General features: G+C 42.8%; 1 protein-coding gene across 1 annotated transcript; it reads right to left on the bottom strand.

Moving 5' to 3' along the window:
- Window positions 1–3,940: 3,940 nt before the first annotated feature.
- On the bottom strand, window positions 3,941–18,415 carry LOC311114439 (ral guanine nucleotide dissociation stimulator-like 1; the record flags this gene model as incomplete). Its single annotated transcript, XM_084189691.1, has 17 exons — window positions 3,941–4,323; window positions 4,559–4,673; window positions 4,908–5,186; window positions 5,523–5,625; window positions 6,526–6,743; window positions 6,853–6,885; window positions 7,097–7,183; window positions 8,190–8,258; window positions 9,504–9,588; window positions 9,787–9,890; window positions 10,030–10,317; window positions 10,421–10,578; window positions 10,809–10,978; window positions 11,104–11,148; window positions 12,445–12,593; window positions 12,778–12,948; window positions 18,230–18,415. The coding sequence occupies 17 exons, from the start codon at window positions 18,413–18,415 to the stop codon at window positions 4,169–4,171; spliced, it is 2,415 nt and encodes an 804-aa protein (XP_084045817.1). The 3' UTR covers window positions 3,941–4,168.
- Window positions 18,416–22,131: the final 3,716 nt, after the last annotated feature.

Raw genomic sequence — 22,131 nt, 5'->3', positions numbered from 1 at the left:
TAGATGACTTGTTGGTCTTTGCACTCACCGAGGAACTGGCTCTGCAGCGACTTGAAGTTGTGTTTAGCCGTCTAAGTGCCAACAATCTCAAACTAGCACCAAAGAAATGCCACTTCCTACGAAGAACAGTGAAATTCCTCGGACATATCATTAAAGAGGACGGTGTGTCAGTGGATGCTGAGAAGGTGGAGGCCATTGCCAAGATGAGCCAAGCTCAGCTATCTCCCGATTGGCGCAGTGGTCTAAGGCACTGCATCGCAGTGCTAGCTGTGCCACTAGAGATCCTGGTTCGAATCCAGGCTCTGTCGTAGCCGGCCGCGACCGGGAGACCCATGGGGCGGCGCACAATTGGCCCAGCGTCGTCCAGGGTAGGGGAGGGAATGGCCGGCAGGGATGTAGCTCAGTTGGTAGAGCATGGCGTTTGCAACTCCGGGGTTGTGGGTTTGATTCCCACGGGTGGCCAGTATGAAAAAAATAAAATATATATATATAATAATAATAATGTATGCACTAACTGTAAGTCGCTCTGGATAAGAGCGTCTGCTAAATGACTAAAATGTAAATGTAAAATGAATATTCAACAGGCGGACCGCCATCCGGATAGGGACCCAGAACGGGGTCAATACGGACCGGGATTCCAGACATAAATAAATAATACAAAAACGTGGGCGAACTCAGTCGGGCTTCGACCCCTAGTATCATATGAACACACGTAAGACATGGCAAAATGTGTAGAATTGCTAACAAAAGGGGTGTGAACAGTTTGGGATTGCATGGGTTGCGAAGTGGGGATATGTTACTACACTGATAAATGACAATATCCATTTGGATCTTTGTCAAATAATACTTGACCCCGGCCATATCGGTTTCATGGTTCCACTCAGACTGTAGTGCCACCATGTGGCGAGAAAGAGCATAGCCCAAATGAAATGTAATTTATTAAACGCTCAAAGTCAGCCACTGCATTTAAACGTCAACGGTAAATATTTTTGAAATACAAATAGATCACCTGAAAGACAATCACTTCAATGGAGGACGGGTTCAATATAACACCTATAAAACAGAATAAACCTCAAAGAAAAATACATTACTGCAGTGACAGTAATGTATTTTTAACTGATAAAGCAATAAATGATAATGCAATAGTCTGTCAAAACTCAATAAACAAACACTGATAATCAAAGTAAACACACATTAGTACAATTACCTTACCCCACCCAAAACCTTTCTTCAAAAACAACATGGTTCTCAAAATGGTTCTCAGACACAGCATAGCATCTACACCAGTCTCTACAAACATCAGGTACACAAATTCTCACCTGCACAGGTCTAAGGGATGGTTTTTTGTTACTTTTTAACCGGTCCCTCCCTAATTATGATCCAAGGGGAAACACTGACCAAAACTAAGGTTATTACCCTGTCACAACTATCACCAAAGCTATATTTTTTGCATGGACTATGTGATAGTGTGTAAGATATATAATGCAAAGTCAACATGAGTTGAGTATATTAATAATCTTTATTAATATTACATAGTTTAAAACAATAAAGTGACATTGAAAAGGCAAGCGCTTGAATTAAACACAACTATGTCTTACTATACTTCTGAAGACTTTTTGGGACCAACAATGATTCCCATTCAAAATACTATTTTGCCTAACCCTAACCCAAAACCTTAACACCCAACCCTAAAATATCAGACCGGCCAAATGTCCTCGCTTCTGAAGTTTTGTTGGTTTACTATTCTGGTACTCACAAATCTAATAAAACGTACGTACACACACACACACGACTAATGGCTCTCCAAATAAAACACTGATAGGAGTTTCAGCTAAATGTTAGGCAGTACAAAATATCCTTTCATGCTTGTGCTCTGTTGTCTCCCCATTTGACTTGTAAACAGTTCCACATTTCACAACACTATGAGCAATACCCACATTCACCAACCATCCACTACCCTCACACCTGCTAATGAATTCACCTTAAATAACACCATCACATTCTGTAGCTTTCAACATCCACATTCAATCGTCATTCTCGTGTAGTCAGCTTTTTTTTTTTTTTACCATGGGTGGCTGTTATAAGACATTGTTTGGGGGAAACCCTCTCCCTCCTCTGCTCTCTTTTTAGGCATTTCTTCAGAAAGACTGTAGTCATATGTATAGAAAACACACAGTGGACAAAACATTAAGAACACTAATATTGAGTTGTACCACAACCTTTTGCCCTCAGAACAGCCTCAATTCGTCGGGGTATGGACTTCACAAGGTGTCGATAGCATTCCACATGGATGCTGGCCCATGTTGACTCCAATGCTTCCCACAGTCATGTCAAGTTGGCTGGACGTCCTTTGGGTGGTGGACCATTCTTGATACACACAGGAAACTGTTGAGCGTGAAAAACCCAGTAGCGTTGCAGTTCTTGACACAAACCGGTGCGCCTTGCACCTACTGCCATACCCCGTTCAAAGGCACTTCAATCTTTTGTCTTGACCATTCAACCTCTGAATGGCACACATACACATTCCATGTCTCAATTGTTTCAAGGCTTAAAAATCCTTCTTTAACCCATCTCCTTCCCTTCATCGACACTGATTGAAGTGGATTTAACAAGTGACATCAATTAGGGATCATAGCTTTCACCTGTTCAGTCCATGTCATGGAAAGAGTCCTTAATGTTTTGTACACTGTGCATATCCTTCATTTGACATTCAAAATAACAGTCTGATAGAGAATTAAAGTGACATCTTTCCATTATTGTTAAGACATAAAACATATTGTACATTACCGGGCACTGCAGGGGCGTGGTCTCTGATTCATATAAACTCCTAATATGAGCTACCTATTTAATGCTAAAAATGTACAAATGCAATATTAGGAGAGAATTTCCATTGAACAAAGCCCACTCATAAAAATGACAAAAACAACAGATTAAAAAATAAGATCACTTTATAAATTTGTAAAAATAATAATAATAATAATAATAATAATAATAATAATAATAATAATAATAACCACCTCGCTCAAAGCTGAAACACTGAAATGCAACTTACACAGTTTACATTTGACATTTTAGTCATTTAGCAGACGCTCTTATCCAGAGCGACTTACAGTTAGTGAGTGCATACATTTTTCATACTTACCATTGACAATAATTACTTAAACGATCTGGTCTATATACATATTGCTAATAACACTATCATCATATGTTATTCATTTCTGTCTCGGTCTGTATGTGTATATATACACACAATCTTCCTGAAGCAGCGTTTATCTGCTTAGGGAATGCCGTTTCTCCAGTTAACGATCCTCACATTCACCACTACCTAAAGCCTATAGAACACACCCTGTTCCAATACTTAAGAAATGCACCCATCCTTCCTCCCTTTCTGAAGTGTCAGAACAGCGTACCCAGGGGTGTTGACCATGTGAAAGGTCGTCCCTCAGCCCATATGGACCGCATCATTATGTGAGACCTGTCTTTGCTGTTTGGAGCTAAATGAATAACAATAGCTTGGCAAAAGGATCGTCAGAAGATGGCTTTACACATGCAGTGCAGTTGGAGTGTTGGTTAGATACACTGGTCAACATTCTAAAGTGCTATAGCATATTTGTTGACATTAGCTGGTGTTAGTCTTGTGTTGAAAATAAATGGCTGATCTGGAATAGGTGGTTGATTTCTCACGTCTTCCATATGGCTTAAATGCACCGAAGTGGATATAAGGCCACAGAATGTCTGCTTGGATCGCTTTAATTCACCTGTTCAGTTTCAATCTCTGAGTACTCCATCTTCCACATACTTGTCCCATTAAAACGGCACCTCTTGGCATATTTGTCGCTCTTGGCTTTCAATCCTTCAATATAGAACCTCCTGGAATGCATCTAGTCCCAACCTTAAATATCAAAAGAATCTCCTTTCCAATGACGAGTCAAGCACGTTCTGGTGCAGAAGCTTCATAATGTGTTCACAATGCAAGTTCTCAGGCTGTATAGCCAATTAATGGCTTAAATGTGCATTTCTACTGTCCATCGGCAGCTAGCTCAGTTCCTGTCCACATACAGTGAACACACCATGGTTCCAGTGGGGCACAATTCCATTTCCCCCCCCCCTTTTTTTTGTTGCAGTAGTAGTTCTCCCTCCAGACCAGGAGGTGGCGCTGTGGGTCTGTCTACTTGGCGTGGCGTCCCCTGGCCTGGGGCCCGGGGCTAGAAGAAGTGCCCAGGCATCTGCTGTGGCTCCTCCAGCGCTGGCGGAGGACAAAGTCGTAGTTGGCTGAGGTGGACATGGCGTAGAACACGTTGGCCTTGTCAGGGATCTGAAGTTCTGGTGGGAGATGGAGGGGACATATAGATCAGTATGGGTTGTATGGGGATATTACTGAGTGCCATACACATTTGGGGTGTATCTCAATAGTCTATGGTGGCTTCTCCTTGTCTCCTCTCCTTTATCTGCACTGATCAACAACAGAGGTGAAAGCAATGCAAAATGCAGTTTAAAAGTGCAGAGGAAGAAAGGAGACAAGGGAGAGTAAGCTTTTTCCTACTCTGACTGAGCTCACCTTTGTCCTGGGCCAGCAGCTGTGTGAGGCCGAAGTCTGTACAGCTCATGTTCTCCAGGTTGTGTTTCTCCAGGGCCCTCTGGATCACCTGGGGAGTGTGGTCCTGACTGGTCAGCTGAACAAGAGGCACAGAGAGACAGGGTTAGTAGAACACACTGGACATATCAGCTGCTTGAAGTGTACACTCTTATAAGGTGGAAATTCTGCAAAAATAAAACCCCAGTTATTATTATTACTACAGTCTAGAAAATCAACTACCATCCCTAACCAGTGAGGAAAGATATGTGCATTTTAAGGGAGTATTTGCTTTGTCAACTCACAGATGAATAGTTCTTAAGAGTTCACTCACCAGAATGCTCTTATAGACGTTCCCGTTGTTGCCACACTCCACGCTGACCCTCACGATGCAGGAGTCAGCTACCTGCTTGTTATAGACAGGCTTACAGCACTGAGGAGAGGAGGAGGAGGAACAGGAGGAGGCTGAGGAGGAAGAGCAGTCAGGGCTCATGGCCATAGAGGAGTAGGAGAGGTCGGGCTGGGAGGAGCTGCAGGAGGTGTTGGAGGGAGTGGGGGAGGAGTTGTTGGAGGAGAGTTCTTCAGACACGTTGTGGAGCGAGCCTGACAGAGACTGGGAGAGGAGGAGAAAGAGATTAGATAAATGCTCCACGCTAACTGGCTAATAACGTAATTGATATACATAAACAAGGTCAACATGTAACTTCAGACCTGGATTCAAACAGTACTTTAGCTGTGCTTTATTGAGCTTGCCTGGCACATTGGAACCAATAGAATACTCCCCAAAGTGTAAACCCTACCCAAACGGCTCTCCAGGCAGGCTCAATCAAATGCTAAAAATATTTGAACGAGAACAAATAATACTTGAACCCAGATCTGTTTGAACCCAGATCTGATTGAACCCTGGACATGGTATAGGACAAGATAAATACTGAACAAGGGTATGTACCTTGAGTTTGTCTCTGAGGGGCTGTGGTGAGGACAGATCCTCCATCTCAGAACCACTGGAGCCTGATGATGACACACTGATCTGGTCTGAATGGGTCTTTCTGCTGGAGACGTCAGTGACCGACAGCAGCCTACACACACAAGAAAACGGAAAGAGTTACTTCAAGTGCTCACAAATACCTCAAAACACTCACATGTTCAATAGGGTTTAGGTATAGACGGACGCCCTGATGACGGCGTTAGCCGATACGCACTTGTGTATTTTAATAATGATTTAGCCCACACAATAAAGGCTTTTTAACTTTCAAACCCACACGAGTACCTGGACTATGATTTTTTACACCACTTAACACCCATTTGTGGTTATAATTTTTCCTTTTCAATGACTATTCCCCTCCAAGAGCACCTGTGGGTGTTTGGGAATACCTGAAGCACTCTTGCTACTTCTTTTTCCTCAATAGATTAGGAACATTCCTAAAACAGACTGCTACACTATAGCCTGGGTACCAGTCTTTTTCATTAACATTCCACTCCTTGCCACTCTTTGTATTTGGCCAATGACAGGAGTATATTTTGTATTCAAATATATATATATTTATTTTATTTCTCATTAAAATACTAAATACACTCCTGTCATTGGCTGAAGACAAAGAGAGATGACAGGAGCGGAATGTTAGCTAGAAAAGACCGGTACCCAGACTAGCTGGGGCGGCAGGTAGCTTAGTGGTTAAGAGCGTTGTGCCAGTAACCGAAAGGTCGCTGGTTCTAATCCCTGAGCCGACTAGGTGAAAAATCTGTCGATGTGCCCTTAAGCAAGGCACTTAACCCTAATTGCTCATGTAAGTCGCTCTGGATAAGAGCGTCTGCTAAATGACTAAAATGTAAAATGTAGCTACAACACAGTGAAGTTTTGTATATGGTTAGAGAGTGAGTGGCACAGGGTAAATAATACACGATGTTAGAAAGGATTCTTGACATTTCAGCCATAGGAAGGTCAGACTTACGAGGCGAGCTTCTTGGCGAGCAGGCGGTGGCTCCAGGAAGAGGGGGAGTTTGGACACGGGTCGACCGGATGCTCCAGAGCACGGGACAGCTCATAACTCTCCTGGTCATTGAGCATGGTGTGGTTCTGCAGCCAGGCTGAGATGGTCTGGTCTACTGGGAGGCTGTAGCAGGAGCAGAACGCCTGCAGCTGGCCAATCTGAGACAGGATCTCAAACTCCTGAGGGAGGGAGGGAGAGAATGTCATGATACAGCCAACTCACACAGTACTGTATGGTTACTGAGATCGGTTGCATTTATTTTAAAAACCACTAGGGGGTGACACTTACCCGTCTACGTTTCTCAAAGTTGATGAGGCCACCCTGTGAATTGGGATACAAATAGGGTTGAAATGATCGCACATGTATCAGATCATTGTAAATGCAGACAAATAATAGACAAGGAAAGTGGCTCATATAAATATGAGTGAAAAGTTGTGTGATGTTCTGACCACCAAAAAGTCTAGGAAGGCCACATCACAAAGCCACACTCATACTGATTAAATTGGGTTAGATATTAGTATTTTGATCTCACCTCTACTGTGTCTGTGAGTGCAGTATCCAGCATGGTGAGGACTGTCAGGTAGGTGCCCAGGTAGGGGACGACACCACTGGTAGGGCTCTGTTTGAGGGACAATAAGACTGTAAGACACTACGTCATAGAGCAGCCTATGCTAGATTATTTTATATGCGTCCCAAATGGCACCCTATTCCTGCCTAGTGCACTAATTTACCAGACCCTTGGTCAAAAGTAGTGCACTAAATATGGAGCCATTGGAACACATATGTTCTAAACAATGTAAACAGTTTATATTGTGTGAGGGACAACGGGATAGTGGTCATATAACAGTTCACGGCGATCATGTTCATACACAAAGCATAGACAGAATAATCATCACCTAACCTTTATACAACATTGACACAATGCTGAACTATGATGATCCACGATGACTAAAAGGGTCTAAGTTAAGTCAACTTTGTACAACGTAAATTCAAGTGTCATTAAAGTGTGCAAAAGGCAACTGTTGTGATTTGAGCTGACTAAGAGTTTCCACTTCACGAGAGGATGGAAATTAAAAAGGAGGAAGGTTGGAACGGAGAGAGATCTATATTAGGAAATCTCAGCTGTGGTCGATCACTGTCTGACCCAAATGGCACCCTATTCCCTAAATACAGCACTAATTTTGACCAGAAAGTAGTGCACTATATAGAAAATAGGGTGCCATTCGGGACGCACCCAGTATCGCAGCCTCAGGCTGCATGTGACTTGTTACGGAGAAGTTGAAACTAGGACGGGTCAGGACCATTAAAGGGTATTCCTACCTCACTTCCTCTTTCCTCTCTAAAGCATTAGGAAGAGACTTGTTTGCTGAGCTAACAGTATTATTTTAGTCTTTTTCCGCGTCTATCGTGCTCTGTGGTCCAAAGTCAAAGAATAAGGAAGCCACATAATGGTCGGCTGATTTTTCAATGGATTCGCACGATTGTTGTGGGCAGTAACTGAATATTACCAGCATGCTAGCTGTTCACCCAATATACTGAAGGTGCTCATAGACAGAAGTTATATCATTTTAGTACAGTACAGATCATGTTAGAACACCTACAGCACAGACAGGAAGTAGTCTTACCATCTGTTTAGACATGGGGCACAGCCGGGGTGACTTGGGGGTGGCGTTGTCATCTGGCTGGCTGCCATCCTAGAGAACAGCAAAAACAACAGTCACATTAGGCTTGGTACAAAAGGGGCAGAGCAAATCATTCAATTGCCAGCCATTAGCCAAGAATCAATAAAAGCTTCTAAAAGGTTCTTACATGTGAGACTGCTTTGGAATAGTGTGTATTATTCACAGTCATGCTACCTCATTCTACTTGTTTTGGCTTAAACAAGTACATGGAGTTTGATATGAGATGGGTAGGGCAATCATAGCAAGCCAAATAGCTGTTAAATAATACTTATTGTACAGTGAGTGCAGTACATAGTTTATTAATTAATTAATGAATAACTACTTAGTTCTTGTTATTATTGGGTGTGGTGTCTGATTGGGTGTCCCCCTGTCATGATAAGGCTGAGATTGACCAATGAATCACCTATAAACACAAGCACACACCCTTCTTTAGATTCAGCCAGTGGTGGCACTTTAAAACGGGGAGGACGGGCTCATAGTAATGGCTGAAACTAAATGGAATTGTATCAAACACCTGGTTTTCCCATGTATCCCATTCCATTCACTCCATTCCATCCATTATTATGAGCCATCCTCACCAGCGTCCTCTGCTCAACACACACCAAGTCACCTCCGCCTGGTAATAGATGTTGCTGATTTTACCCAGAGGTGTGTGTGGGTTCAGTCAAAGCAGTGTGACTCATAATGTGCCCAGCCCGAAACTGGCAGTCATATTGAATCCGCCACCTTTAGATGTGGGCCGTCAACAAAGCCAACAAGTAAAAGTGAAAATAGATAGACAGTGCTATCGGATATGACTGACCCTATTTGATTGTGTGGCCATCTGCTAGCCATATACAGTACAATGGCTCTTTTGTGCTGAAGTGTACACTTCAGATATGATAACAGCCCTATCATTATACTGTATTAACACCCATATCAGTCTTTTAGTTGGCGGCAGGTAGCCTAGTGGTTAAGAGCATTGGGCCAGTAACCGAAAGGTAGCTGGTTCGAATCCCTGAGCTGACTAGGTAAAAGATCTGTCCATGTGCCCTTGAGCAAGGCACTTAACCCTAGTTCCTCTTGTAAGTCGTTCTGGATAGTCTGCTAAATGACTAAAAATGTAATGTAAAAAATGAATAACAGCTCACGGAACAAAGATGGAGGTACAGTAAAGGTTACTACTCAGGTGGAAAAAGCCTTTTTAAGTGGTAGAATTAGAACTCTATGGTTATTGTTCCATTCTGTGGTTCTATGGTTATATTCTGTGGTTCTTACCTCCACCAGGATCTCTCTGCTGGTCATAACACAGTTCTCATCTGGGAACGTCTCACACAGCTGGTCGAAACAGGCCATACAATCCCTAAAATAAAATAAATTGTCAGTTTTCAAAAATGTGCAGTATGCATCTCAGCCACCATATTCAGGGTTGTTTTCCGCTCAAAGGAGAATATCTGAGTGATTTTCAGTCCAGAAGTAGAGTAAATCTGGGTCTGAGAAACTTACCCTCAGAATCACTGGCTGACAAAGTGTAAACCTGCTGCGCCTCTGCATATCTCACCTGTTGACGGCAGCCCAGGTCTTCTTGAGGCGGTACACAGCGTTGGACTGCAGGGCTGACAGGATGGCTCTCAGAGAGGAGAAGTTCTTCAGCGTTCTGCACTCCTACAAAGGACACGACCAAACACAATGTCACATTTAGCCACTTTTCCTGATTTTCAATGCACAATAACATTGATAAATATATATTTATTTATTTTATAGCTAAACATGTCTCTAACATGTTCTATCTGGCTTTGCTGACCTGTGCTATGGCAATCCACCTCTCTATCACCCTGGCCCTGAGGGTGGGGCTGGTGTGGGGGAGGAGAGGGGAGCTAGGGGCCGTGGATAGACTCGGGGTTGAGGAGGAGACCGAGTTCGGAGACGTTGACGAGGGACACAGCAGGGAGGTGATGACCCGGTTGGTGACGGCGTTGAACTGGGCGATGGTGGCGCGGACAGTGGGCGCCACGTTGCGGCTCTCCTTCTTGTCCCGCTGAGACCAGACACAGCCCAGGCACTGGAACGGGACCACCTTGATGAAGAGCTCCTATAGGAAGAAGGGAGGGAGGGAAATAAACTTTGTAAGCTTTGTCATTCATGCAGAGTGATTGAACAGAAAGGGTCGAGTTATAAAGATGATTGACACTTACAGCGTCTAATCGTGTCAGCTGCTCTGCCACTTCTATGACAGGGAAGTCCATAAAGTCTCCAGTCTCCTCCTCCTTCGGTACTTCCTCTCCTGACCCCTCCTCTTTCTGCTGACAATCACTATTATCTATTGGTGCAGACTGATCCAGACTAGTGCGATCTAGGAAGAAAATAAAAGAGTTACTAACTACCGTACCACCATCCTAGCAAAATCACAACTTGTAAGACTTCTACTGGTGAGATAGGATGCCGTTTTTTGCTTGTGAGAAAAAGGGGCAAGGATAAAATCTTGAAACAGTGATGTACTACCTACATTTGTCCAATAAAAACACAGTTTGTTTTCTGTTGAAAAACATGTCTCTACGGTGTGCCTTACTGAACGCTACCAACCTTCTTCCTGGAGCTTCTTGAGCAGTGTCTCAGCTGTGTGTGCGAGGCGACGGAAGGCGAGGCGGTGGCGGAGGTGGAAACAGAGCAGCCTCAGGGAGGGGTGCCGAGGGGGTTCCCTGAAGTCCTCCCTGTGTTCCTCTAGCCAGGTTCTGATCAGGGGCACAATGGTGCTGGGGGGGGGGGGGGGGGGTGATGATTCATATCAAGGGTGTTTTTTTTATGAATTAAAAGTACACTTGTATTTTATGGTGAGAAGACATTGTAGAAGGAGTAGAGAGAGTGAAGTTACTCATACCTCCTTGGGCAGACAGTGTTGTCCAGGTTGGCAATCATATCATCCCTATGGAAATAGAGATATGCAGTAGTTAGAAAATAAACTAATATTTGCTCACTGGTTACTGCTCCTACAAGGGATTTAGTGGTACAATGCAATGTTTGACCAACATTGTCGATGTCACAGAAATAGTTAGCCCTCTGCTACTCTCCTCCCACACCATGAGTCTGACAAGCAAGAGTAGCCCTTTACTGACATATAAACTACAGAGATCTGACCTTCAGTGGAAAGCCCATTGCTGTCAATTACAATCTATGCACCCTGGAGCTAGCTCATGGTGACGTCAGTTTCAGCCTAAAGGAAGACTATTGCTACCAGCGCTGCAGAAATGAGGGTGACTGTTTAACAACCAATACATCATTATCTCTAGGGTTCTAAATGTAATGGGTCAGAGCAGATTGCATTAAACTCCAGTAAAAAGCTAACTACTGAACTGGTAAAGGGTCTTACTAGTCGATAGCACAGAAAAGTTAAATACAATGTTATTGCAGAATAAGGTTTCCAGGATTTCCAAAAATCCCGGTTGGAGAATTCCTGGATTTCCTGAGGGAATAAGCAGAAGATCCAGGAATCCTCCAACTATGATATCTGGAAACCTCCGAATTTTTGGAAAGTTAACATAATTTAGCAACTTTATTGCAGAAAATACTATACTTAAAAACCTATGAGGCAGCTTTTTTAAAAAGGAGTCTGTAAACATTCTTGTTGGATCTGTCATGTGGTAGGTAATTAGGAACCGGTTAGGCAAACACATAACTGAGGGACTGTCGCCTCCCACGACGTCACACAAATATGTATGGGGTGACACTGAATTATACAAACTAGGACAGACTTAGAACATTAGAATTCCTGCATCACGTCAAATGCCTTCCAAATATTGTTGAAAGAGGTGTAACCAAGGGCAGCCTCAGAGGTTAGTCAGGGGTTATTAGTCTGATAAGATTTCAGGTCATGTTGTATGGTTCCCATCTAGTCCAAGGACTCCAGGCAAGACTCAAGGGTTTACTTTACAAGATGTCTTCAGTCATAACTGTTTTCAATGACTTTTCCCATTTACAAAAACACATAGATTTAAAGTTTTCTACTTAACACTTAATCCGTCTAGCCAACCTATCTTGACAGTAAGTGTCTGCTAAATTACCATTTAACAAAACATTCAGAAGTAACATCGTCTCTGTAACCATCTCACCTCTGGAAGACCAACAGCACTGTGCCACATAATTAATTACATTTCTGTTAAATGCATGTTTCTCTGAATAACAAAACACAGCAACCACCATATAATAATATTCTGTGTCTCACCTCTGGAAGAGCAGTTCTATGAGTGTGTTGGTGGTGGTGAAGGCTCTGTAGGTGGACAGAAACACTCTGACGTAGTCAGCTTCCTGGTGTTTTGAGTCCAGCAGGTGGGTTACCAGGCGCTCCAGGGTCCCCGCCTTCAACCGACGCACCTTCAATCAAATACAATCAACTTTGTTCATAATGAACTTTTTACATTAGCAGTTGTCGCAAAGTGCTTGTCTCCCTCTATCCTTCCCTTTCTCCACCTCTCTCATTGTCTCGTCCTTTATCTATCCCCAGTCTCTCCCTCTCCATCTCTCTCTCTGATCACGCTTTCTCTCAAAGTGCTTTTACCTTCACTGTGTGGTACTGGATGAAGTTGAAGACCGATGGAGTCGACGGGGACTCTGCGAGAGGGTCTGAGGGGTCCTGGGTGGAGGGGCTGGGGAGCACAGGCTCCCTACACAGGGTTATGCCGAACACGGCCCCCTCTTCCACCTCCTCCCCCCACTCCTGCACTGGATCCTGGTGAGAGACAAAGAGAGTGGAGGTGAGGCTTCAATAGAATAGACAAGTGATTGCACATCAAGGGTTTTGTTGACGTTAGCCAAAAGTGCCATCACACACACAATTAATCAAAATGGGTTTGCCCGTCCTACTAAATTCACATTGACATTTAACTTTAACTGCAGTGAAGTGGCCTACATTTTCCTCATGCTTTGTGACAAACACCACAAGCCAAATGTAGAGATCATCACATTCAAAGCATTCAAGCAATGAGCAGTTTAAGCACAGCTACGTCAATAGCATCATTCCACAGATGCTGCTTTCAAACAACCTTGAACTGAGAATTATATCTATGATGGCACTGCAGAGGCATCTATTAGTCTGTCTAGCTGGTATGAGAGCTTTTTAAAACATTAATTGCACATCTCACAATGTTAAGGGACCGAAATGTCAAACGTATGGCACATCCTTAGCTAGACATTGATCTATGCAAATGTAAATGCTGCAGAGGCACCTGCTATTAGACTGCATGCCTGTACAGCAACAGGTATGTGATGTCATTAAATAGATAATACACATTTCACAACGTATAGGGACCTAAATGTCAACGTGTGGCATGTTTTCAGCTAGACATGTTTTTGGTAACAGTGGAATTTCCTATATGATTATATCCCATCTGACCGGTATACGAGCACATTAATTAGCAATTATAGATTTAAAAATGGATAAGGATCTATGTCAAAAATGTGACAAGTTTTTAGCAAGACATGTGCAACATCGATGCTCCCTCCACTCAAGCTATACTGCCTTTCCAGCCCAAACTGCATCAACTCCCTTTCCATCATCCGGAGCCGAGTAGAGATAATATTCAATCTCCATCAAAGAGGACCACAATGGAAATACGTTTAAGTCATCCTCAACGTTTTTAAATGCATTGCATCCATGTGTTGTTGAATTGTGTTATTAAATGGTCAAATAAATACAATTAAATAAAAACACTATGGCATTTCCTTTTTTTTCTCTCAGAGTAGAGGCCATTGTATGGGGTGAAACCCAACCAAACACCGTTTCTTACAGAGGGTACGTCCCAAATGGCAGCCTATTCCCTATGGGCTCTGGTCAAAAGTAGTGCACTATATAGTGAATAGGGTGCCATTTGAGACACAATCAGACACTTCCTGACATACAGAAGGCGCCCAAATAGCCCATAATCCCATAGACTAGACAGAGGTGATACCCTGACCATGTAACCAGAGAATCCAGTTTCAGAGAGGGCAGAGAGTGGCGCTACCAGCTCTGTAGCCCCTAGACTTTGACCCGACTGGGTGGGTAGCCAGAAGACCCTACCAAGACCTGTAGCTTTTAGGCAAAGCAGAACTCACTGTATCCATGCGGCCTACCTACCCATGCATTAGAGAGCGCTACAGAACCTCTAAGTATGTCTGTGTTCTGTTCACGTCGCTAACAGAATTGGAGTAACACTTTTCAGTAACATCTAGCATTTCTCAGTCCCTAGAGAGAGCCCATGAATGCCAAAATAATAACTTCTAGGGTGAAACTTCTAGCTAGTATCCCACTAACACACAATGGAGAACTAAGCCATATACAGAGAATGAGGAAACAAGGAAGTTTCCACACTATCAGACATATTGGATCTGAGAGTCATATAGACGGCAATGTCCAAACTCTCTCTCCGTCTATCTATCTATATGGCTCTGGTTGATGCTATTCACAGCCATTAAAAGCCTGTCGATATCCATAGCCTGTCGTAAAGAACATCGATAGGCTCTAAATGAGTGTTTTGTTGTCATTATACAACACCTAATGGAGACAGGCTGGCTGCTGAGGGAACGGGAACAGGAGCCACTATTTACTGCCCCCTCCATGTCTGTGTCGGTCTCCTCCATATGCCAGACATGCAAGTTTTGTTGATAATTCTCCATGGTACACTGGTCTGGACTGGACCATTAGGCTAGCTCAATGTTCTGTCCCTGTCTGGTGTGTGTACATATACACATAAACAAATACACATGCATGCATATGGACCTTCAAAATAATCAAAAGGACATAAAAATCGAAATATTACATCTTGAAGACAATATTGAGTTAAAGCTGTTGTGATATCACAATATGGTCCTATAATAATACTTTTGATTATTTGCTTTGTTATTAAATTATTTATTTATTTGATAAGTCAAGTTATGAAGGTTTAAAATTATTGTAGGCTATTGTTTATTTAAAATAGTAAAATCTCACAGGATAAAAAGGCTGTGTAATTGATAAGACAGATATTTCAAAAGAAGTACAGTAAGCAATGAATAAAGGTAAGACTAATACCATTGACAAACGCCATTTCCCCATATTTCCCAGTCGTTTTAGTTGATGAAAGAAGGTAAAGTTTCTAGTAGTTTAGGGAGCCATTTCTTCTGTTTTGCTGCTGGTAGATACTGATATTCCAATGAAGTAATCCGTGAGTGACCGAAATAAGTAATGGATGACACAGCCAGTAGCCTAGTTCCGCAAATTACCTGGGATGTCGCTGATCCGACCAAACAAACAATTCTTGATGAATTGCGTATAATGTCGAGTTCATTTTATATACTTTATCAACTCAAACGACATTTAAAAAAAATAGATTAATATACTTCTTAGCAGGCTTCAAAACTCGATAGCCTAGCCGACACAGCTTGTCTGTGCGAGTTTCGATGTGCGACAGCTGGAGTCGCAGTGACAGCACCTGAGCGCGAGAGCAGACGCTGTACTAGCAGGTGAGGGTGGGGCGGTAGTCTCGATACCACGCGCTTTTACGTCAACACAGATTTGGTGACAGCAGTGTCACAAACTGACAGTGACAGCCATGTAATTCACAACTTTCACACTTGTAATGTTTTTTTCTGACTATTTAGGCAAATGACAATAATTTAAAAAATTAAATAAACAAAATGTGCACCATCTTAGTAGGTATATATGCTGTCTGATTACGGTAGGCATACTATAGCCTATAGCCATAACAGGAACATTGGAAATATTTTATTAAATGCATTAATTCACTTTCTACTCTCAAACACTGGAGGCACTATGATCTTTTTGCCATCAGTGTTTTGGGAATATTCAACAGTCTTACACTATCACAAGTCTGAGAAAATGCTTCAGGCAAGAACAATAGGCCTGTAATGTGCTTCTCAGGTGACTGCAGCTGGCATCTCCGTCATACCATCTTACTGCCACTAATCTGAAATCCAGTCGGGACAGTTCTCAGGACTCCTCTCAACCCATGGTGTCTGTAAGGGGTATGGCGTGGTTGGAAATGCCACAGAAAAACAAGTCTGCTCTGTTCCTATTGAGTGTTCCAAGCCAGTGTCACCTGTTGCTGTCCTTTCCTACTGACTGACTGACAGTTCCAAAATGACGTAGAAGCAGACCATACTTATCATTTGGTGAAGGGAAACATGTAGGGTTTTTGTTGAGCTGAACATTAGCTCTTTAGTCCCAGTGTTCTCATAGCCTTGCATGAGCCTTGGCTTGTGCGAGCCAGAACGGCTCATATAGCAGGATCCTATCTCCTGTTTCTGTAGCGTGAGGCAGCTTAACATACAAGTACACCCCCTGGACAGGACACTAGTCTATCGCAGGACCTTACCTCCAACATATCTCCTTAATTCTGAGTGCCAAGCGAGACGCATCAGGTCCCATTTTTACAGTCTTTGGTATGACTCGGCCAGGGATCGAACTCCCAACCTTTCAGTCTCAGGGCGGACAAGTGCACTAAAATCTGTTGAAAAAGTTGTCACTAATCTACTTTTATCCCTAAATTGGCCCAATGATAAAGCGCCGCGACCGCCCAATGATAAAGTGTCAACCACCACTAGCTCAGCAGATGGCTTTTGATCAATGGCGGTTTCCATTCTAAACTCCCCTCATTAGCAAACAGTGGGTTTCAAAAGGGGAGAATGGGTAACTGTTGCTTAATGAGTTTATTTTCCCTCTCTCTCTCTCCTCTGAATATCTGAACCATGGCCATCCAATGCCACACTGTCAGTCCAGAGAGGCACGACAAAGAGAATGAGAGAGGGTAGCCGAGGGTGCAGGGTGAATAATTAACGTTAATGAGACACACACACACTGAATTCACAACAACGCACAACAATTGTCCGATTTGATAACATCAAACCAAATTCATCTCGATTTTGTATTCTCTTTAACATGAGTAAACTGTCTTTTTGGAACAATATTTATGTTCTCATGAAAACTGTGGGACATGTCCAAATGACAGCGCTTATCAGAAGAGACATGTTAAAACAAGCACACTTCAGAAATGACAGATAGACACACTTCCTGGTGGACTTCCTTCCTCCTCAGTGTCAAAAATAGCTACTGTGTTGCTGAAAACAAAGGAAACAAAAGCAGCAGCCTACATGAGAACAACCACTGCTCTGACATAAAACCACCTCACACTGAGGTACATGACAGCTGTTATACAGCACATGACCACTCCCTCTTACCATTTACGCAGTAACCTAACCTAGACAGTAAAGTTGGCCCCTATAAATCTCAACCCTAGCTCTGCAACTGACGTCACTGGAGACGTCAGGCTCTTGTAAATCAATCCTGGTAAGAGGAAGATCCAAAAGTAAGGCAAAAAATATATATATCCCACACCAGTTTGAGTTCAACTGGATATTCTGACTCAAGAAAAGTGTTTTCATGTCATATTCAGGAAGCTCCCACTCACTGGTTTCACTTGCCAAGTCCCTGTAGGTCCAATACCTCACATTTATTTGGTTGCAATAATAATATAATAATAATATGCCATTTAGCAGACGCTTTTATCCAAAGCGACTTACAGTTATGCGTGCATACATTTATGTGTATGGGTGGTCCCGGGGATCAAACCCACTACCTTGGCGTTACAAGCGCCGTGCTCTACCAGCTGAGCTACAGAGGACCACAATGGAGCTACCAAGCTAAATGACTGCTCAAATGTGTATGCACAATAACTAAATAGGGTGTCAGTCAGTCAAAACCATTCGGCCTCTACACATTGAGACTCAAGCAACTCTTTTACCCAACTGGAAGGGGAAACGCCATGCCTCAAAATCTACCCTCCTAAATGATATATTACCATTTGATAGGTACTTTACACAATACTGAGTCAGACAGACCTTTAATCCTCTACGCATTGACACTCAGGCAACCCAGTCACCCACTTGAAAGGGGAAACACCATGCCACCACCAACTCTACTCTCTTTGGCCCTTAGCTATAACGAAAGGGCAAACATCACCTTTCCACCAACTCACCTCAGTGACCTCCGTGTCCAGCAGCTGGAAGTGCCTCAGCCAAACCCCCGGCTCCATGTCTGTCAGGACATCCACACGGTGGGTGTGTCGAAGGCACAGCAGTCTCTTCATCCTGCCTACCCGGGCCCTCAGGCCCCTGCCGTCCCCTTCTCCTCCACAGAGAGATAGTGTAGACCGCATCCTCATCCACAGGTAGTAGAGTCCTCAAGGTTCTCACCTGACAAGGGGAGAGTAGAGAGAGCCCTTACAACCACACTAGAGTACAACCATGTACAACCATGTAGGAGAAGTGACAATGATTGAATGATAGGTCTACAGAACAGAATGAAAGTCATCCTTTTTTATGTTACATTCCGATACTTTATTGCCAATTTTCTAGGAAATTCAGTAATCTTATATTGCAAGGAAGAGGTTAAATAAAAAAGACAAAGGAGTAATTCAACAGTACAGTACTTTATGGGAATTTCTTAATGACATTTAGAGGGCTAGATAGCAAATATTTTGGAACATTGAATTCCTGTACATTACTCTAACATATTAATTGGTTCATAGAAGCACAATGACATCCATTTTCTGAACCAATTCCATGAAAAGGGAATGTTGTCTACTTTTAAGAACAGGAAAAATACCTAAAATAATTTTCAACAATTCCTACAGTCAATCTATGAAACCATGACCAAGTCATTCATGAATCCACCGTCTGTCTACGTAATCACTGCTCTTTCCAGGACCGACAGGCTTTGTTCGCTCTTAACACATATATAATCATTTGTTGACTCCACACCTCTACATCTTTGAGGCATTAACATAAGTGACAAAATATTATGGTTACAGTTTCGTTGTCACTTAAGTTGATCTAAATAATGGTCCACAATAGTGTACTGTATGAACATACCAATCTGATTCTCTAGTCTTTTACATGCATCTCAACCCGTCCCTTCACCCAAAAGGTGTAGACAACACATACAGTGGGGGAAAAAAGTATTTAGTCAGCCACCAAATTGTGCAAGTTCTCCCACTTAAAAAGATGAGAGAGGCCTGTAATTTTCATCATAGGTACACGTCAACTATGACAGACAAAATGAGAAAAAGAATCCAGAAAATCACATTGTAGGATTTTTAATGAATTTATTTGCAAATTATGGTGGGAAATAAGTATTTGGTCAATAACAAAAGTTTCTCAATACTTTGTTATATACCCTTTGTTGGCAATGACACAGGTCAAATGTTTTCTGTAAGTCTTCACAAGGTTTTCACACACTGTTGCTGGTATTTTGGCCCATTCCTCCATGCAGATCTCCTCTAGAGCAGTGATGTTTTGGGGCTGTCGCTGGGCAACACAGACTTTCAACTCCCTCCAAAGATTTTCTATGGGGTTGAGATCTGGAGACTGGCTAGGCCACTCCAGGACCTTGAAATGCTTCTTACGAAGCCACTCCTTCGTTGCCCGGGCGGTGTGTTTGGGATCATTGTCATGCTGAAAGACGCAGCCACGTTTCATCTTCAATGCCCTTGCTGATGGAAGGAGGTTTTCACTCAAAATCTCACGATACATGGCCCCATTCATTCTTTCCTTTACACGGATCAGTCGTCCTGGTCCCTTTGCAGAAAAACAGCCCCAAAGCATGATGTTTCCACCCCCATGCTTCACAGTAGGTATGGTGTTCTTTGGATGCAACTCAGCATTCTTTGAACTCCAAACACAACGAGTTGAGTTTTTACCAAAAAGTTATATTTTGGTTTCATCTGACCATATGACATTCTCCCAATCCTCTTCTGGATCATCCAAATGCACTCTACCAAACTTCAGACGGGCCTGGACATGTACTGGCTTAAGCAGGGGCACACATCTGGCACTGCAGGATTTGAGTCCCTGGCGGCATAGTGTGTTACTGATGGTAGGCTTTGTTACTTTGGTCCCAGCTCTCTGCAGGTCATTCACTAGGTCCCCCGTGTGGTTCTGGGATTTTTGCTCACCGTTCTTGTGATAATTTTGATCCCACGGGGTGAGATCTTGCGTGGAGCCCCAGATCGAGGGAGATTATCAGTGGTCTTGTATGTCTTCCATTTCCTAATAATTGCTCCCACAGTTGATTTCTTCAAACCAAGCTGCTTACCTATTGCAGGGTCAGTCTTCCCAGCCTGGTGCAGGTCTACAATATTGTTTCTGGTGTCCTTTGACAGCTCTTTGGTCTTGGCCATAGTGGAGTTTGGAGTGTGACTGTTTGAGGTTGTGGACAGGTGTCTTTTATACTGATAACAAGTTCAAACAGGTGCCATTAATACAGGTAACGAGTGGAGGACAGAGGAGCCTCTTAAAGAAGAAGTTACAGGTCTGTGAGAGCCAGAAATCTTGCTTGTTTGTAGGTGACCAAATACTTATTTTCCACCATAATTTGCAAATAAATTCATAAAAAATCCTACAATGTGATTTTCTGGATTTCTTTTCTCAATTTGTCTGTCATAGTTGACGTGTACCTATGATGAAAATGACAGGCCTCTCTCATCTTTTTAAGTGGGAGAACATGCACAATTGGTGGCTGACTAAATACTTTTTTCCCCCACTGTAGCCTGGTCCTAGACTGTATGTTCTGTAGCCAACTCTTCATGGCAATGAACACACAGAGGAGTTGACTGAAGAACAAACAGACCATATTACCAGGCTAGGAAACAAATATAAAGGACAGTAATTTACTGCATTTGATTGGTGAGCTTCTCCTTAACCGCAGTTTGACAGATCAGCCCAGATTCATCTTTGGAGCCATGGTGGTTGTACAGTTTCTCTCAGTGATGAAAATAACATTCCATACAGGGAAACTGTGTTGAGATGCCATATGATTTGGCAAGACAGTACAAACAGATCTGAGAACAGCCCAGCCTTTTCTTGCTAAGACAGAGGAAGTAAATACAAAAAGTACAAAAGAGAGAAAATATCTGTTGTGTCAACAAGAAGATGCCAGACAACGTTTGTGTTGGCACAACATGCCCCGTTATAAATGGAGTTTCTTTTACCAGCTTTACGGAGAAATAGAGAAAGGAGGCATAGCATGACTTGGCCTACCTATAATAATAGCCATTTTTACCCATATAATCATTTGACCACGCCTCCATCTTTGAGTCATTAACATAAGTGGTGCCAAAAATAAACACAATCAAATATTTAGAAGACAAAATCTCAGTGATGATTGATTGTACTGGTTGGTGCTTTAACAACTTATGGTTACATTTTGGTTGTCACTTGTGTTGACGTAAATAATGCATGAACATGAATGACACTATTGGTCATACCAATCTGATTCACTATAGTATTTCACATGCATCTCAACCTGTCCCTTCCTCAAAAAGGTGTAGACAACACATAGGCTGGACCTAGACTTTAAGGGTTCTGTAGCCAACTCTTCATGGCAATGAATGAACACAGAAAGGAGTTGGCTAAAGCAAAAACAGACTATATTACCAGGCTAGAAAACACAAATATAAAGTACAGTAACTTACTGCGTTCGATTGGTGAGCTTCTCCTTAACCGCAGTTTGACAGATCAGCCCAGATTCATCTTTGGAGCCATGATGGTTGTACAGTTTCTCTCTGAGTGATGACAAGAGCATTCCATACAGGGAAACTGTGTTGATGGGGAGCTTGGAGTTGAAGAGACTGGCACTGAACAGTCACTCAGTGATTGTTGATTGTACTGGTTGGTGCTTTAACAGCTGAACTATGGAGAGCAAAGGAAAGAGAGAAAGAAGGGCGGCTGGTTCCCTTTCTTCTCTTTCCCTGCTCTCCTCTTCTCCATTGTGTAATGTTCTAATACGGTACTGTATAAGTAGTCTGTTGATTACAGATCTGTCAGGTCCAATATCTTTCCGCTTAACTTATCTCTTCATTAAAAGTGACCGAGCCCCCAA

The sequence above is a fragment of the Coregonus lavaretus genome (assembly GCF_964263955.1).
Source record: "Coregonus lavaretus genome assembly, contig: HAP1_SCAFFOLD_2730, whole genome shotgun sequence".
In the NCBI taxonomy this organism is placed as follows: Eukaryota; Metazoa; Chordata; class Actinopteri; order Salmoniformes; family Salmonidae; genus Coregonus; species Coregonus lavaretus.
This window is presented reverse-complemented; position numbering and strand designations above follow the sequence as displayed.